General features: G+C 42.8%; 1 protein-coding gene across 1 annotated transcript; it reads left to right on the forward strand.

Annotated features, from left to right (window-relative positions):
• Positions 1–512: 512 nt before the first annotated feature.
• LOC112961722 (neurexin-3-like) lies at positions 513–5,713 on the forward strand. The gene is made up of 3 exons (XM_026057196.1): positions 513–607; positions 1,202–1,932; positions 3,765–5,713. The coding sequence occupies exons 1-3, from the start codon at positions 513–515 to the stop codon at positions 3,857–3,859; spliced, it is 921 nt and encodes a 306-aa protein (XP_025912981.1). The 3' UTR covers positions 3,860–5,713.
• Positions 5,714–13,728: the final 8,015 nt, after the last annotated feature.

Here is a 13,728-nt window from a genome sequence, read left to right on the forward strand (position 1 = left end):
ATTAGACCGGGGTAAGTGGTAAGTGCTTAGACACTTCTTATCATCTAAGCTACAGGTTGCCATATATAATTTCTATATCATCTATTTTCAGGCTGTAAGGGTCCCTGTTAGACCCTCTGAAGTGTGCAAGACATGTAAAATAAAAGGAGAATGACAGGCTGACAGCAGGGATGTCTTCTCTAGTGCCTGCTTGGTGTGCTAGGAAGCATAATGAAAGCAGAGGAATGGGAAGTTTGGATAATGTCCTTCCTTGTTCTGCATCAATTCTTGTGCTCTAAGGAATTCTGGTCTGTGTCCCATGCATTTTCCCCAAGAGGTATTTGTTACTGGGGAAGCTTCAGCACTATTTTTCTCAATAAAGTTGATGGGATTGCCTTCGTAAAAGGAGTTAAATAATGTGGTGTATTTTTACATTGCTCAGTGTTGCAGTGTGTGCAGGTCACTTGGTGAGGTCTCTCTCTGGTCCTCCTCGTTCTGATGACATAAATGTCCCTGCTGTTTTGGAGGACTGTATGCCCACTTGCAGGCATGAAGAAGTGACCAGTATATCAGGAAATGTAAGCAAGTTACTGGACAAGACGTTAATAAGCTTCATAGTAAAGATATGGTAAGTAGTGGGGCTAACTTTTTCCTTTCTCTTCTTCTCTTGACCCCACAGGTCCAGCAAGCTCTGTGAGTGCCAAACACTGAGTTATGGCCTGGACTGCTACCAGTGCATCATGAAGATTGACTTTATTTTTGCTCTCCCAACGATCACGTGTTTTATGAATTCACTCTCTCCTCCACCTCACTGCCACCTCTGTCAGTATTGTTATTGCTTCTAGGAAACCAGAACTTGAGGGTTTGCCTTCAACTCAGCCTCTCCTTTCTCCCTGGAACAACCAGTGTCACCTTCGTGTTCTACCAAAACAAACCACTGTGGGTTATTTTGCCGTTCACAAAAGCATACCGCCTGGAGAAATCACTTCATATACCCTTTTCTTCTGGGATAAAGGCCTCCAGATCCTAAAGGACAGTTGAAATCTTTCCTTGGAGAGGAGACATTTCCTCTCAGTCACGTGCACTTGCTGTCTCTCTTTCCACCTACTCTCCCTCTCTCTCTGTCTCTTTCTGCTTTCCTTCTTCTCCTGTGGGATTTATCAGATTTGGTGTTGACTGCTGGGGTTCTCCTCCAGTACTGTGGCTTTTGTTTTTCTCCTAGGGAGGAGGAAGTTCTTGAAACAATGGGCTTCACTCTCCACTCTGTCTACTTCACCTTGAAGGTGAGTTTGCTGCTGGGCTCCTTGCTGGGTCTCTGCTTGGGTCTGGAGTTCATGGGCATCCCCAACCAGTGGGCCCGCTACCTCCGCTGGGATGCGAGCACCAGGAGCGAACTCAGCTTCCAGTTCAAGACCAATGTCTCAGCTGGGCTGCTTCTCTACTTTGATGACGGTGGTGTCTGTGACTTCCTCTGTCTGTCCCTTGTTGATGGGCGCATCCAGCTCCAGTTCAGTGTGGACTGTGCTGAGACTACAGTTATCACAGACAAGCAGGTCAATGACAGCAACTGGCACTTCCTGATGATCAGCCGCAATCACCTTCGGACGGTGCTAGTGCTGGATGGTGAAGCCAAGCCAGGGGAGGTGCGTCCACAGCGCCAGTATATGAACATCATCAGTGACCTTTTTTTGGGTGGAGTCCCGTTAGACATACGTCCTGCTGCCTTGACCCTTGATGGTGTTCTGAGTGAGCCTCCATTTCAAGGATTTATCCTGGATCTGAAATACGGCAACTCTGAGCCACAGCTCCTGGGCAGTCAAGGGGTCCGGCTGGACATGGAAGGGCTCTGCGCTGAAAACCCCTGTGAAAATGGTGGCACTTGCTTTCTTCTGGATGGTGAGCCACACTGTGACTGCTCAGCCACTGGATATGCTGGCAAACTCTGTTCTGAAGGTAAGAGAGTACTTTCCTGCTCCCCATTGATGTTTATACAACCCAAAGTGTTAGTTTGTCACTTAGCAGGGCTATGAGAGAGTTCTTATCCCTGCTGGTGGTTATCAGAGGAATTAAAATTCCACCATCCTTTTCCCAGCTGGAGATAATGAAATGGGAATAGAAACATGTGTACTTGCAAAAAGTGACTTTCTGAAGGCATGCTGCATTTACAGCATAGACAAATTTTCATCAGCAACTTATTAATAAGGGTGGAGAACATAAAGTGGTGAATACAGAAGTACTGGGTGTTGGTAAAAGGATTTGTAAGAAATTGTCTTAGCTATCTGGGTGAATTCCGCTACTGTTTGCCTCTAAAAACCTAGTGAAGTGCAGGTAAACGGGAGCCATGTGTGTATGGCAAACCCAGCTAATTGAAAGGGCATTGCAAAGTTAAGCCATCTTTGATGTGAGCTGTTGCTAGTCTGTGAAAGCCCTGTGCCCCCCTCAGTTGCATGCCCACTAATTGCTGAATGGTACTTGGATTGTTTTAGCATCCTTGATTAAATTGACTTGAGATCTGCTGAAAGATCTTGCTCTATATTACAAAAGGAAGATGGATTTGAGTGTTTCTACACTGTTTCATACTTCCTTTTAAAATTTCAGTCCAAAAGTTTTAAATAATGCAAATCACATGATGAGGTGTATTTCAGGGTTTTCTCCTTGATCTCTAGCAGCGTCATGGTAATTAACTGTTTATGTGCAAGAGGCTTCACTGGAAATCGCAGTGCGAATCTGAGAATCTAAGCACAGTATTTTTTATGACATTTGGGTTTAAACACAACAGGAACCAAGGTGGAACCTGAGGAAGAAATGTCCAGTCTCAAGAAAAAAAAAAACAAAAAACTTTGAAATGTCAAAATGGAAATATTTGCAATAGTATCTTATTTATCAAAACTAGCATTTATTTAATTCTTTGGGGAATGAAAATGGATTATGCAGAATTCAGTACATAGAATGTGAGAAGTGATGAAAATAAAGTCTCAGTACTGCTGATATGTAAGCAAAAAGGAAGTCAGTACCCCTACAGAATTACTATGTAAATACAGATCTAATTTTATGGTATACATAGAGAAGAAAACTTGTTTCTATGGGAAGAGAGGGTTGGGAAAATAAACACAACATCCTTCTATGTGTTTATTTTAATGTGGTGTTAATGATAGCAGAAAATTTGCCTTCATATGCAGATGTTACAGTAACAATACGTGATCATTGTACATAGTACATTATTCTTGACCAAAACAGCCATCTTGCAGACAAGACTAATATGCCTCCTGGGATAACATCGGGTGTATGTGCTATAGAGATCTACAGTGTACTGGAGAAATAACTCCTTAATGCTACAAGTTTTCAGCTACAGTAATAAAATCTGAAGTATTTATTAATTATAAATAACACTTTAAAGATTTGAAGTGCAACAATAAAATCACTTTCAGAATGACCAGTGAGAGACTGTCTAAAGTTATTTTTTTTCCCCCGTTTTTCTCCAAATTTCCAACTCTTCCAAACTAGATTTTAGAGGAAAAAGGGAGGAAAGCAGAACTTGTTCCAGCAAATTCCTCTCTTCCTTTTTCTTTTTCTGGATTCGTGTGTCTTTAGGCTCCRAGAAGATGTCTTAGATATAATCTATCCATAAATTCCCATAGACTCTGAGGTGTGATAGCCTCCTTTCCATCCTCTTCAAGCAGTGTCTGGGCAGAGTGTGTAAAGTCCTGATAGGGAAGTTACATCAGAAAGGAGGTGTGAGCCTGAGATGTGCTGAATACCAAAACTCTTCCTGACTTTTTGCTCAGCACCCATCAGGTCCAAACCAAAAACGAGTAAGAATGATTTTCTGTACTTGAACCATAAAGGATCTGGAGCTCCAGAGACTTCTGAGCATGGGTGAGCAGTTCATAGCATGGCAGAGCAAAGACATCTCATGCCTAAATTAAAGGTTTGGGTGATGGAAGATTACAAGAGCCACCCACACACTTGGACCCTGAAATATAAAGAAACAAGCCTCTTTCTGCTGCTGGGTTAATGGATCCAGACTCCACAGGGAGCTGCTCAAGACATCAACAGCGTATGGTTTTCAGCAAACGTCTTGAAAAAATACTGTAAGCAAGGCTTCCATATACCCACGGGACAGCTATAGCCAGGGCTTGGGTGGTGGAATTTCTTTATTTCCTGAGTAGGTGGAGCAATATGAAATGCATCTTCTAATGAAGCCAGGGATATTTCTGTTGTAGACATCATGGATCAAGCAGTGCTATTGTTACCTTTTGAAGTCATGTGTCACCATTGCTGTTTGTTTCCTAGAGTGATTCATCAGTTTCCAGCCCAACCTTCTATTAAGGGTGAGCAAAGAAGTTTGTCACGATGTACCTTTTTAATAAACATTTTTAGCTCATTGTTAGTTGTGGTCTGTTTACTCACATAACGATGTTGTGCAGAGAACTTTTCTGTTGGAACAAATGCAGAGATTTCCACAGACACTTAACTAGTCCAGTTCTTCTGTTTTCTTTCCTGTTACTTCATGATGCATATTTGGTTTATGTTAGAATTTTGTAATCAACCTTGTTTTYTGTTTCCTTTATTCTTCAAAAGTGGTGATTTCTGTGCACTGTATGATATCACCCTACAATGTTGCAATGTCTCTGAGGATTCAGAGAAGGAGAAAAACAGAAGAAAAACTCTTTAGTAAGTGGAAACAAGCACACAAAGAAAAATGGCAAAGAAACAAAACACGAAAGTAGAGAAATATAGCTGCCTTTTTATCTGACTTTGAAAAAACTTAGCAAACTTCAAATAAGTTTTCTTTCAGTAGTCTGGATGTGGCAAAACCTCCACTGGTGGACAGTAGGATGCAGTAGGAAAGGCAGGGCTGGGTTCGAGCTCTTCCTGCCCATGGCTTGATCAGGCATTAACCAGCTTGTATTTTCTTTGTTTGCTTTTTTTCCAAGAGACTGAAATGTTTGTTTTAAGAACTGTTGCCATTTGTTTCATTTTCTTATCCTGCCTTTGCATATTTGCAGAAATGTTGCTCAATGTGGTTGTTTTATTCCCAGTCTGATTTTTTTCAGAGAGACGTGCCCTTTCAACTGGTATCAGCAACTCCCTTTTGTGGATCCTTAGCCCTGTTACACAGTTTTCTTGTCTTTATTCTGTATGTGTATTTTCAGTTGGTCACTGGCATCGGCTCTTTTACTGGGAACTGATGRGATCCAATCAATAACAACTTCTGTTTGAACAGCTAAATGCAGTATGTACCTTTTTAATAATGAGTTTTCTTGACATGGTCCAGGCCATTACTTGGCTATTGACTGATACCTATGTCTGCAGATGGTAAAACCACAACAAACTCGTTTATTCTGTGGCCAAAGAAAGAAAAAATAAATAGAGAGTGGAACCTGCTGATTGTGAACTGTGACGGAATGAAGCTCCATTTACAGTATTAGGGGTTATTGTAGTGCAAAGTGCAGTTCCAGTTATAGTGAACCTTAGCAGAGAACAAACCATTCTGTAGTGAGACAAAACTATAAATCCTGTGCAGAACATGCCCTGATGTGCTGTGTGAAAGCTTTTTGGCAGTTAATGTGCATGCAGAGTTACCAGCATTGTGTATGTCATGGTAGCTATATGGTCAAATGGGTATCTGAGCTGGTCATTACTGGTCACTGATAAATATGATTTCTTTGTCTGAGTGTATACAGTGGGTATGCAAATGTGTGCATACTTTGAAAGATCTGGCTGTTTTGAATAAAATGTGATACTGTTTTCATTGCAGTTGGAGTAAACTGGTTCATTGAATCTGGCATCTCTGTAGGGTACAAAGGATGGCTGATTTGAGTAGCAATTAATTTGTATGTTTCTGGGCAATAGTGGCATTAGACATGAAAGCTGAAGTCAGAGACACCCTCCCCTCCAATAAAGCTCACCAGTCTCTGTGTCATCAGGCTGCTGCCAAACAAATGAGGCTCCTGTAGAATCTGAGCATCAGGATAGATATGTTCATGTCATTGAAAAAAAAAAACAAAAAAACTTCCCATGCTAATTTTGCAAACAGTGCTGCTGTAACAGCCTGGCTGGCCAGATGCATGTGCTCATCAGCTCCCTTCAGGATCATGCTGTCTTGCTTAGTCTGCTAGAAATTCCCTCTTCCTCCAATGTCAAGGTGTAGGGAGTGAGTTCAGTAATATGGACAGTCTGAGTGCAGCGTTGTATGCACAAGAATATCTTGGCCCAAGATCTCACTCCTCTCCTTAGGCCTTTTCTGGACTTTGTGGATGAAGGTGAATCGAAGATGTGCTTAGAAATGACATTAACTCTGCTTGTAGTTGCAGAACCAAGACGATGATGTGATCACCAGCTTCACAAAGCACCATGCTGAAGCCTTTGTGTTGCCTGCAGGGGCTGTTTCTAAACGAAGCCTGAATAGGGGCCTGATTGCACCTCTTCCCTTGATTACAGAGCAAGATTTCCTGGGGATGCTGCCTGCTGAATGACAGAGAAGCCCGTTGCTCTGTAATTATAACACTTTTAACTGCAGCAGGAACAGATTTTTCTGTAGCCCCTCAGTTTCATTTAAAGAGACAAGTTACTGCAGGATTTATCCTCTACCTGCCCCTTTGGAGCAGCCCAGTTTTCCTGTTTTGGCTGTATCTAAAAAGGACTGCCTACCCTTCCTTGCAATCACAGGATATCCCTGCCAGTCACCCCAAACTTTGTAAGACTAAGGGCTAATTTGGCACTTTGCCATAAGTCTGATGGCTGCACTTAATTTGCATATGCATTTACATACATTTTGTAATCAGAAACAAATGAACATGACCATAATATTTGCTTTCCCTTGCATATTCCTTGATAGATGAATATAAATTGGTTGTTGTTGAATTCACCAGCAATAAACAGCTGCAGACCCTCTACTTGGTCTTTTGCTCTGCTATTACAGAGGACAGCAGGCAGCTCTGAGATACCCTGTGAGGAGTTCAGATTTTCAGCCACCAGTGCAAAACTCTAGAACTGATGGTGGCCGACAGCTGTGGAGTAAATATTGCAAGAGGGAAGTCCGACTGTCTTATGGCACTTCTTATGCTCCAGCTCTGGCCACTGGGCAGAAGGCTGGTATGGACTCTGCTCATGGCTTACTTTTGCCATTCCCTTTTTCCAGCATTTTGGGTTTCCCCATCTCTTTCTTGTGCTCATTCTTCCTGGATTAAGTTCCTTTGGGTCCATTTAAAATAGTAATTATTTTCCAGTCTGGTTGTAATTTCTTGATGCAGTGCCAGATGGGCACCAGAGCAAGATGATGATGTGTTAAGAAATTAATTAATGCTTATAAAGTGCTTTGAAGCTCCAAAGTGCTGTACAGGCATTGCTTCTTATTGTTAACAGTAAATATTGAAAGTGAGCTGGAGCTGCAAAACTTTAATTTAGATCCAACATACCCCTCCATAGAAATGGACTAGGATCCATCTCCCCTCGCGCTGGTTACTCAACTTGGACTGCCTGCAGCTCCAGACCTAGCTGGATCTGTTTCGTACCCTCTGCTGCTTTTAATGCAGAGGAGCCACAGGGAGATTACAGGCCCTGTATACAGTGTGCCATTGATTCAAACAGTCTGGCTGCAATACATGCTGACAGCTATATTCTTCTTGTTTCACTCTCCTGTATTATAGATGACCATGAGGCTACAATCCTTTTCTGCTTGACTGCAGATCAGCTGCAGCCCTCAGGCAACAGACAAGTTGTAGCCCTAAGTTAGGCAAAGCTTATTCTCCTTTTGCTGAAATGAAGCAAATCGTAGCTGGGTACAAAACCAGATCACTATTTGGTGTGAGATGGGGGTGGTAAAGGTTTAGAACAAATTGTAGGCAAGAAGGAGGTGGGCCTGGAAAAAGACAGGATGGAAATGCTGCTTTTTGATAAGGGTAAGCCATAGTTCATGTATCAATGCAGGCTGTTTACAGCAGCTATTCAGTCTTTGTTCTAGCTGCCTGATTGTACAGGAGAACAGTTCTTGGCTATCTAAAAGAGTAAATTTTAATGGGCTGAGTGAGCTCCTGGAGGACTGAATCTAGCTAGACTTTGGATGCCAGATCCCTCTATCAGCCTATAGACTAGCTTGCTCTCTCCTGCTCTGTCCCAAAGTGTGCACAGTTATGATCTAGACTGGAATTTTTGGCTGTTACTAAATAACTATTTAAAAATTATAAATAACTGGTAATAATTGTGAAAGTGAATGGAGGGAGAAATTTCTCTTCCCAAATAACTTATGGCAGGAAGATGATTTGATTTTAGAAGCTTTGTTTTCCTTTGCTTTTGCCCTTAAAAAAAAAGAGAGAGAGAGAGAGAGAGAGAGTTGGCCCATTATTACTGCCCAGACTTCTGCTGAGCTAGTCAGCCTGTCATGAAGGTCAATCAGCAGTAAATACAGCCCCAAGCAAGACAGCACATGCTGTAGCGTTGCTTTTATCCTTACTCCAGGATGGATGTATGCAGGTCACCTGCCAAAGGGTGATCTTTGTCAAGTTCTGGTGAAAAGCACGGAGGGAAAATCCTCCTGGACACCTTGAGGCTGCTGGAACCTGTGCTCTGGGATGGGTGGAGTGACAAAGCCACAGGAAAAGAAGCGGAGGAGGAGCATATCCATCTGGAGGAGAAGCTAAGAGGAGACGGGCCTCTGCGCATCGATCTCAGCACTGACTGCTCCCTGGCCAGGGAGAAGGTGGTAATCCATGCGATGAAATGGTAGAACGGCCACTTGTCCTGGGCCAAGCTTCTGATTTCACTTTACCTCTTGTTCTTTTGCTCACCCCCTTTGGACTGGATGGATAGCAAAGCTTCTTTCTCCACCTGCAGAAAGCAAGGCAGCTGCCATGTTATTGCTGTTCAGAGACAGCAATGTGACTTTTGGGTGTATGTGTGCATTTTTCCCACAGTCCTTCATTGCAGACATGCTCACTGCCATTATAAACCCACCCTGCCGAACAAAGCACTTCCCCTTGCTCTCCGTCAAGCCCAGGAGCAGACAGCTGGGTGTGAAACAGCCAAAGGCCTGAGAGGGGTGGGTATGAGGATGTAGGGAAGACGATGGGGAGGAAGAGGGTGTCCTTCTGTTAGGAGCAGAACTATTTTGTATTTGAATGTGTTTGTTCTGAAATGGGGCTGGGATATGAGTACACCTGATGATCTGTGTTTTCAACAGCATTGCCAGTAATACTATTTCAGCTGGACAGACCCTACCTGCACGTGTACTTGCTAGCCCATTATCCTGGGAGAAAACCAAGGTATAAGGTGTAAAGAAAGTGGATTTGAGTAACAGAACTTTTATTCCTGGCAAAAAAGGATGGTATAGTCATGAGAGCGTTAGCTCAGTATCTAAGACTAATTTCCAGTTCTACTGCAGGCTTCCTGCGCCCATGGGGTAATTTGCTGGCAGGCTAAATGATTCAAGATTGAATCACCTGAACTTACTTTGCAGGAGGTATTTACTTGGTTTTGCTCTGTGTCTCAGTTTCCATATCTGAAACCTGTAGCCAATGGAGCTTCCTATCTCAAGGATTAAGAATCTTACATGCTTCTATATGACAATAATAGAGCCACATATGTATGTGTGTATGTGTATATATATATTTTATATATATATATCTTAGCTGGACATGTAAATGATGATAATTCATGAGGAAGAAAAGACCTCAGCTTTTCAGCTAGGCTTGCAATTAGAAGTTAAGGTATCTTTCCGTGTTAAGCGACCATGTTTGAGGAGTGGGATCATCCTTCTTTTCAACTGAAATCCTCCAGTTTCTGTAGCTTTGTGCAACCTCGCAGTCTGCATGTTCAGCCCCTTCCCAGGGCAGGATGCAGCTGTGCTGATGAAGGCAGAGCCGAAGCAGCAGTGTGGCTCCTTCCCCATCAAGGGACACAGTGCAGATGCTGTGCTGCAGGGTGCTCACAGGAGCTAGGCGGGAAGGAGAGAGTTTTCAACTCTCTTCTCAGATCTGTCCCATGTGCTCCACTGATTTCTCCACAAATGCCTGCTGTAGTGAACCCTGGGTGCTGCTCAAATGTTTTTCTGTCTGCAGAGGCTCACCTCTGGCTACCTGTTTGTATTGACTCTTGCTCTGCCCTGTCTGCTGCTTCCAGCCTGGCTACTTTTACTCTCCAGACCTGACTCTTGCAGTGACCTTGTGCTATCACGAAAAGCAAAGAGGGTATAAAAGGCTACTAGAGCAGAATGGCAGAGTTTGCACTTCTTTGTTCTTGTATAAATCATTGCATAAAAAGCAGGACAACAGAGAATAAAGCCCTTTCAGTAGTTTCTGAGTGCTTTAATTAGCCCAAAGCTGGCAAGTGTGTTGTGTTTCTAAGACTCTGAAAGAAAAGGTAAAATTTTCTTGCTGTATTTCTCTTCCTGTTAACTCCTGTCAACACTCAATTCTGACCCTCTAATTGCTTATTAGATACAGCAGTTGTATTTGCGGTCCACAGTTTGCTATGTAGGCCAAGGAGGGAAGAGGTACTTTGCCACCAGGATTTTACACTCTAAGGCCTGATCTTCCTCTTCTTACTCGTGGAATTAGACCAGTGAAGTAACCTGAGTAAATATAATGGACTGGGTTTGGCTCTGAGTATTTGGCAGAGACCTTTATCAGAAAGGAAGATGCAGTTCATTCATAGGTGTAGAAATCTGAGCTGTGGGTTAAAACCTGGCTTCAATCTCTGAGGCTGCCAGCAGGCCCCAGAGCTTGCTTGCCTGCTGCATTTATTCAGAAGCCTTTCTCAGGCTCTGTAGTCTCTTGGGTGGATTTTCATCTCTTCGAAGTTTGTTGCCTTACTACTTGAGAAAAATGATACTGTCTGAATTTTACAAACCTCTGGTGTGTTTCCACAGACGTGTGCTTGCTTTTCTGGTCTTTCTTACTGTTTCCACCCTGCCAGCTTGGCTGTTGGGGCCCAGGTGCCTCCCAGTGCCTGTCTCCTCAAGGTCAGGGAGGAGGAGTCCTTGGGGCTGAAGGTGGGTTTGTCCACTGGGGTCTGCTTAGAAACCACAGTCAAGGCTGAGATGGCTGGCAGGGATGAGAGCGGCTTGTGTTGTGATCTGCAAATTTCATAGCTCAGTGGTGTTTACAGCTGAATTCCTTAAGTTCCTTTCTGTATGTGTCTGAAAATATATTGCTTATGTTCCCCAAAGATTTTTTTTAAGTGGGGGAAAAAGCGTATGGTATCGTTACTTAATAAATTGCTCTTAAAAAAAAAAAAGAAGAAAAAAAAAGAAAAAGGCGAGGCTTGTGAAGAGGAAAGGAGAGAAAACAGATTAAATTGCTTGTCCAGGACCACCTGAAAGAAAAAAGCCTGGAAAATAGCCAGATGATCATTGCCTTTCCTTCTGCCTTTTGTCCTTTCCAGGCAGCTCGGTGGGGGCTTCCCTGGGGTGGCTCGGTGGAGATGGGGCTGTACAGAGGGACGGCCCCACGTGGCGCCTCCTGGGCCTGTGGGGTAACTGGGGAGCTGTGGAAGGTCATGGGGATCAGACAGCTTCAGCTGGTAAAGGAAAGAAGAGCAAGTCAATGAATGCAACAAAAGATATGCATTTGATATATTGCTGTCTGGAAGCGGTAGACTTGTTACATCCCACAGGATAAGCASAGCTGGAGGTATGTTTATATTAGTGTCAGTGATGAGGGGCAACTCATATAGGAATAGCCGGTCTAGCTTAAAATTTGCTGGTTCAGGTGCTGATTGCTGTGTTGTCAGGGCGGCACAGAACGTAGGCACGTAATGACAGTGGTGTAGCTGTAAGTTTATCACTGGGCAGAAGATCTTCCAGGAAAATTTTGGATGCTGCAGAAAATAGCAAAATGCTCTTTCTTCTGAGTTCCTCTAATGGTCTCTATGCTGTTGGCAGTCTGTGTTTTTGAATTAAAAATAAACAACGAAACAAACACAAAGATTAGGGCTCTGATGATCAAATTATAATTGAGATTATTGACTTGGCTGTCTCCTCGTAAATTCTCTATTTTCTTTCTTTACTTGAGCTGAACTACTTCAGTTGCAGTAATGAACACATCCACAACAAATCCCCAAAACTGCTGGGCTTGAACAACTATGAAACATAAATAAGTTATGTACCTATATACTTTGGATCTTATATTTAAACTTATCTGTAAGGCACTGTGTTTTCTGACTCTCCTATGCTGTGGCATGCTCAAATGAAAGAGGTGTGGAGCAACATTTTGATCAGCTAAGACACATCAGACTAAAACAGGTTGGAAAAAAATTTCCTTGTGAGAAATGGTGGTTTTCATCAAATCAAAATTTTTAGAAAAAATGCTGATTTTGAGGGAAGTCTGCACAGGAAAAAAATGTGGTTTTACTTTGTGGAAATTCTAGATTCTGGCTTTAGATTTAAAATGTAATCTGTATCATTTGTGCATATACCTTTACCTTATTTTATAACTTATTGATATTAATGTCCCTAATGCAGATTTACTACTGATGAGCTATAATATATCATTAAAAAGTTATGGTGTTTTAGGGAAGGGACATATGCACCCACACAGACTAGAAAGCTCTAATGAAAGCCTGTGGACTCAACCCTGTTCTGCTATGACTTGGGGAACTATTAGGCCCAAAACTGGAGGCAAAAGGAAAGAACCAAGCATAGGTTAAACTTGACCAGAAAGGAGAGCAGATTTCTGGCTCTGGGACAGTGAGAAGAGCTTGGATCATGGGTAGGGTGATGAGTCACATCAATGCCCTTTGAAACCTCCCAGGAAGAAAGGGTTGCAGGAAGCACTGTTAAGTTCAATTGAAGTGACAGATCTGTAGCTAGTGGTGTTTGTCAGGAGCTCTGCTAAAGCAAGGGCCCAAGGAATAATCTTGGGTGGACAGGACTGGGATGGGTTATTCACTATTGTGTCTTCTCAGACATGCCAGTACTGTTAAATGGGGCAGTCTCTGAACAGTGATGATGAAGATAGTATGGCACATATACTGAGGAAGAACCACCGTTGCTAGAGAAGTTGGGATTATCAGCAGTTTGTTCTTGGGCTTTTCAGTAGGTTGAACTGAACTGAAATGGCTTGTCATGTAGATGAATGTGAGGACTGGGCACTGGGCATTCCTGAAGAACATAACAAATATCCCTCTGTGCAAGAAATGTTCTTTGAAACACAGCCAGCCCAAGCTGAGATTTGGGCTGGATGAGCAAGGCTCTGTCTATGATAGCCACTTGGGAACTGCAGTAGTATGGTGTGACAGCCATTCTTGAACTCTGGGATGTATTCCTTGTCATTGCCACTGCCAGTATGTAGACTCCCAGTTTGCCTGAGGCAGGAGATAGCTAAACCAAAGTACTAAGTAACAGATCCTTTATCTCAGGAGAACAATTGGCTGTGATTTCAGGCCTCATTTGTCAGTGCTGTTTAATTATAGCCATGCTACTACTTACAGTGGAGGTCACTGCTCTGTTGTATGTCTATATAATGCTCCCTCTGGCCTTAAAAATCTATGAATCTATATCCTGCTATTTGGGGCATTTGTACCAGTCTCCATTGTTTTTATTCTGAGGCTGAAATTACTCAAGTTTCTTCCTGGTTACCCAACTGAACGTTGCTGTTGGAAGGCTGACTAAAACAATTTAAGCCATCGTTCAGGTCTGGGTGCGATAGGCTGGTAGGAAACAAAATGTACATTTCATCTGCTCTATTTTCTACCCTTACACTTGCCCATTTGTTTTCTCCTTGTGAAGGACCGACTGCCTTGCAGAGTGTG

Source organism: Apteryx rowi, unplaced genomic scaffold (genome assembly GCF_003343035.1).
Source record: "Apteryx rowi isolate R43461 unplaced genomic scaffold, aptRow1 scaffold_137, whole genome shotgun sequence".
NCBI classification, from domain to species: domain Eukaryota; kingdom Metazoa; phylum Chordata; class Aves; order Apterygiformes; family Apterygidae; genus Apteryx; species Apteryx rowi.

Excerpts from the sequence above, each read along its gene's own strand:
- LOC112961722 (XM_026057196.1), top strand. The coding sequence starts at position 513 with ATGCCCACTTGCAGGCATGAAGAAGTGACCAGTATATCAGGAAATGTA. Across the intron at positions 608-1,201 it reads AGCTTCATAGTAAAGATATG|GGAGGAGGAAGTTCTTGAAA; the intron begins GTAAGTAGTGGG and ends TTTTTCTCCTAG. Across the intron at positions 1,933-3,764 it reads TGGCAAACTCTGTTCTGAAG|CACCCATCAGGTCCAAACCA; the intron begins GTAAGAGAGTAC and ends CTTTTTGCTCAG.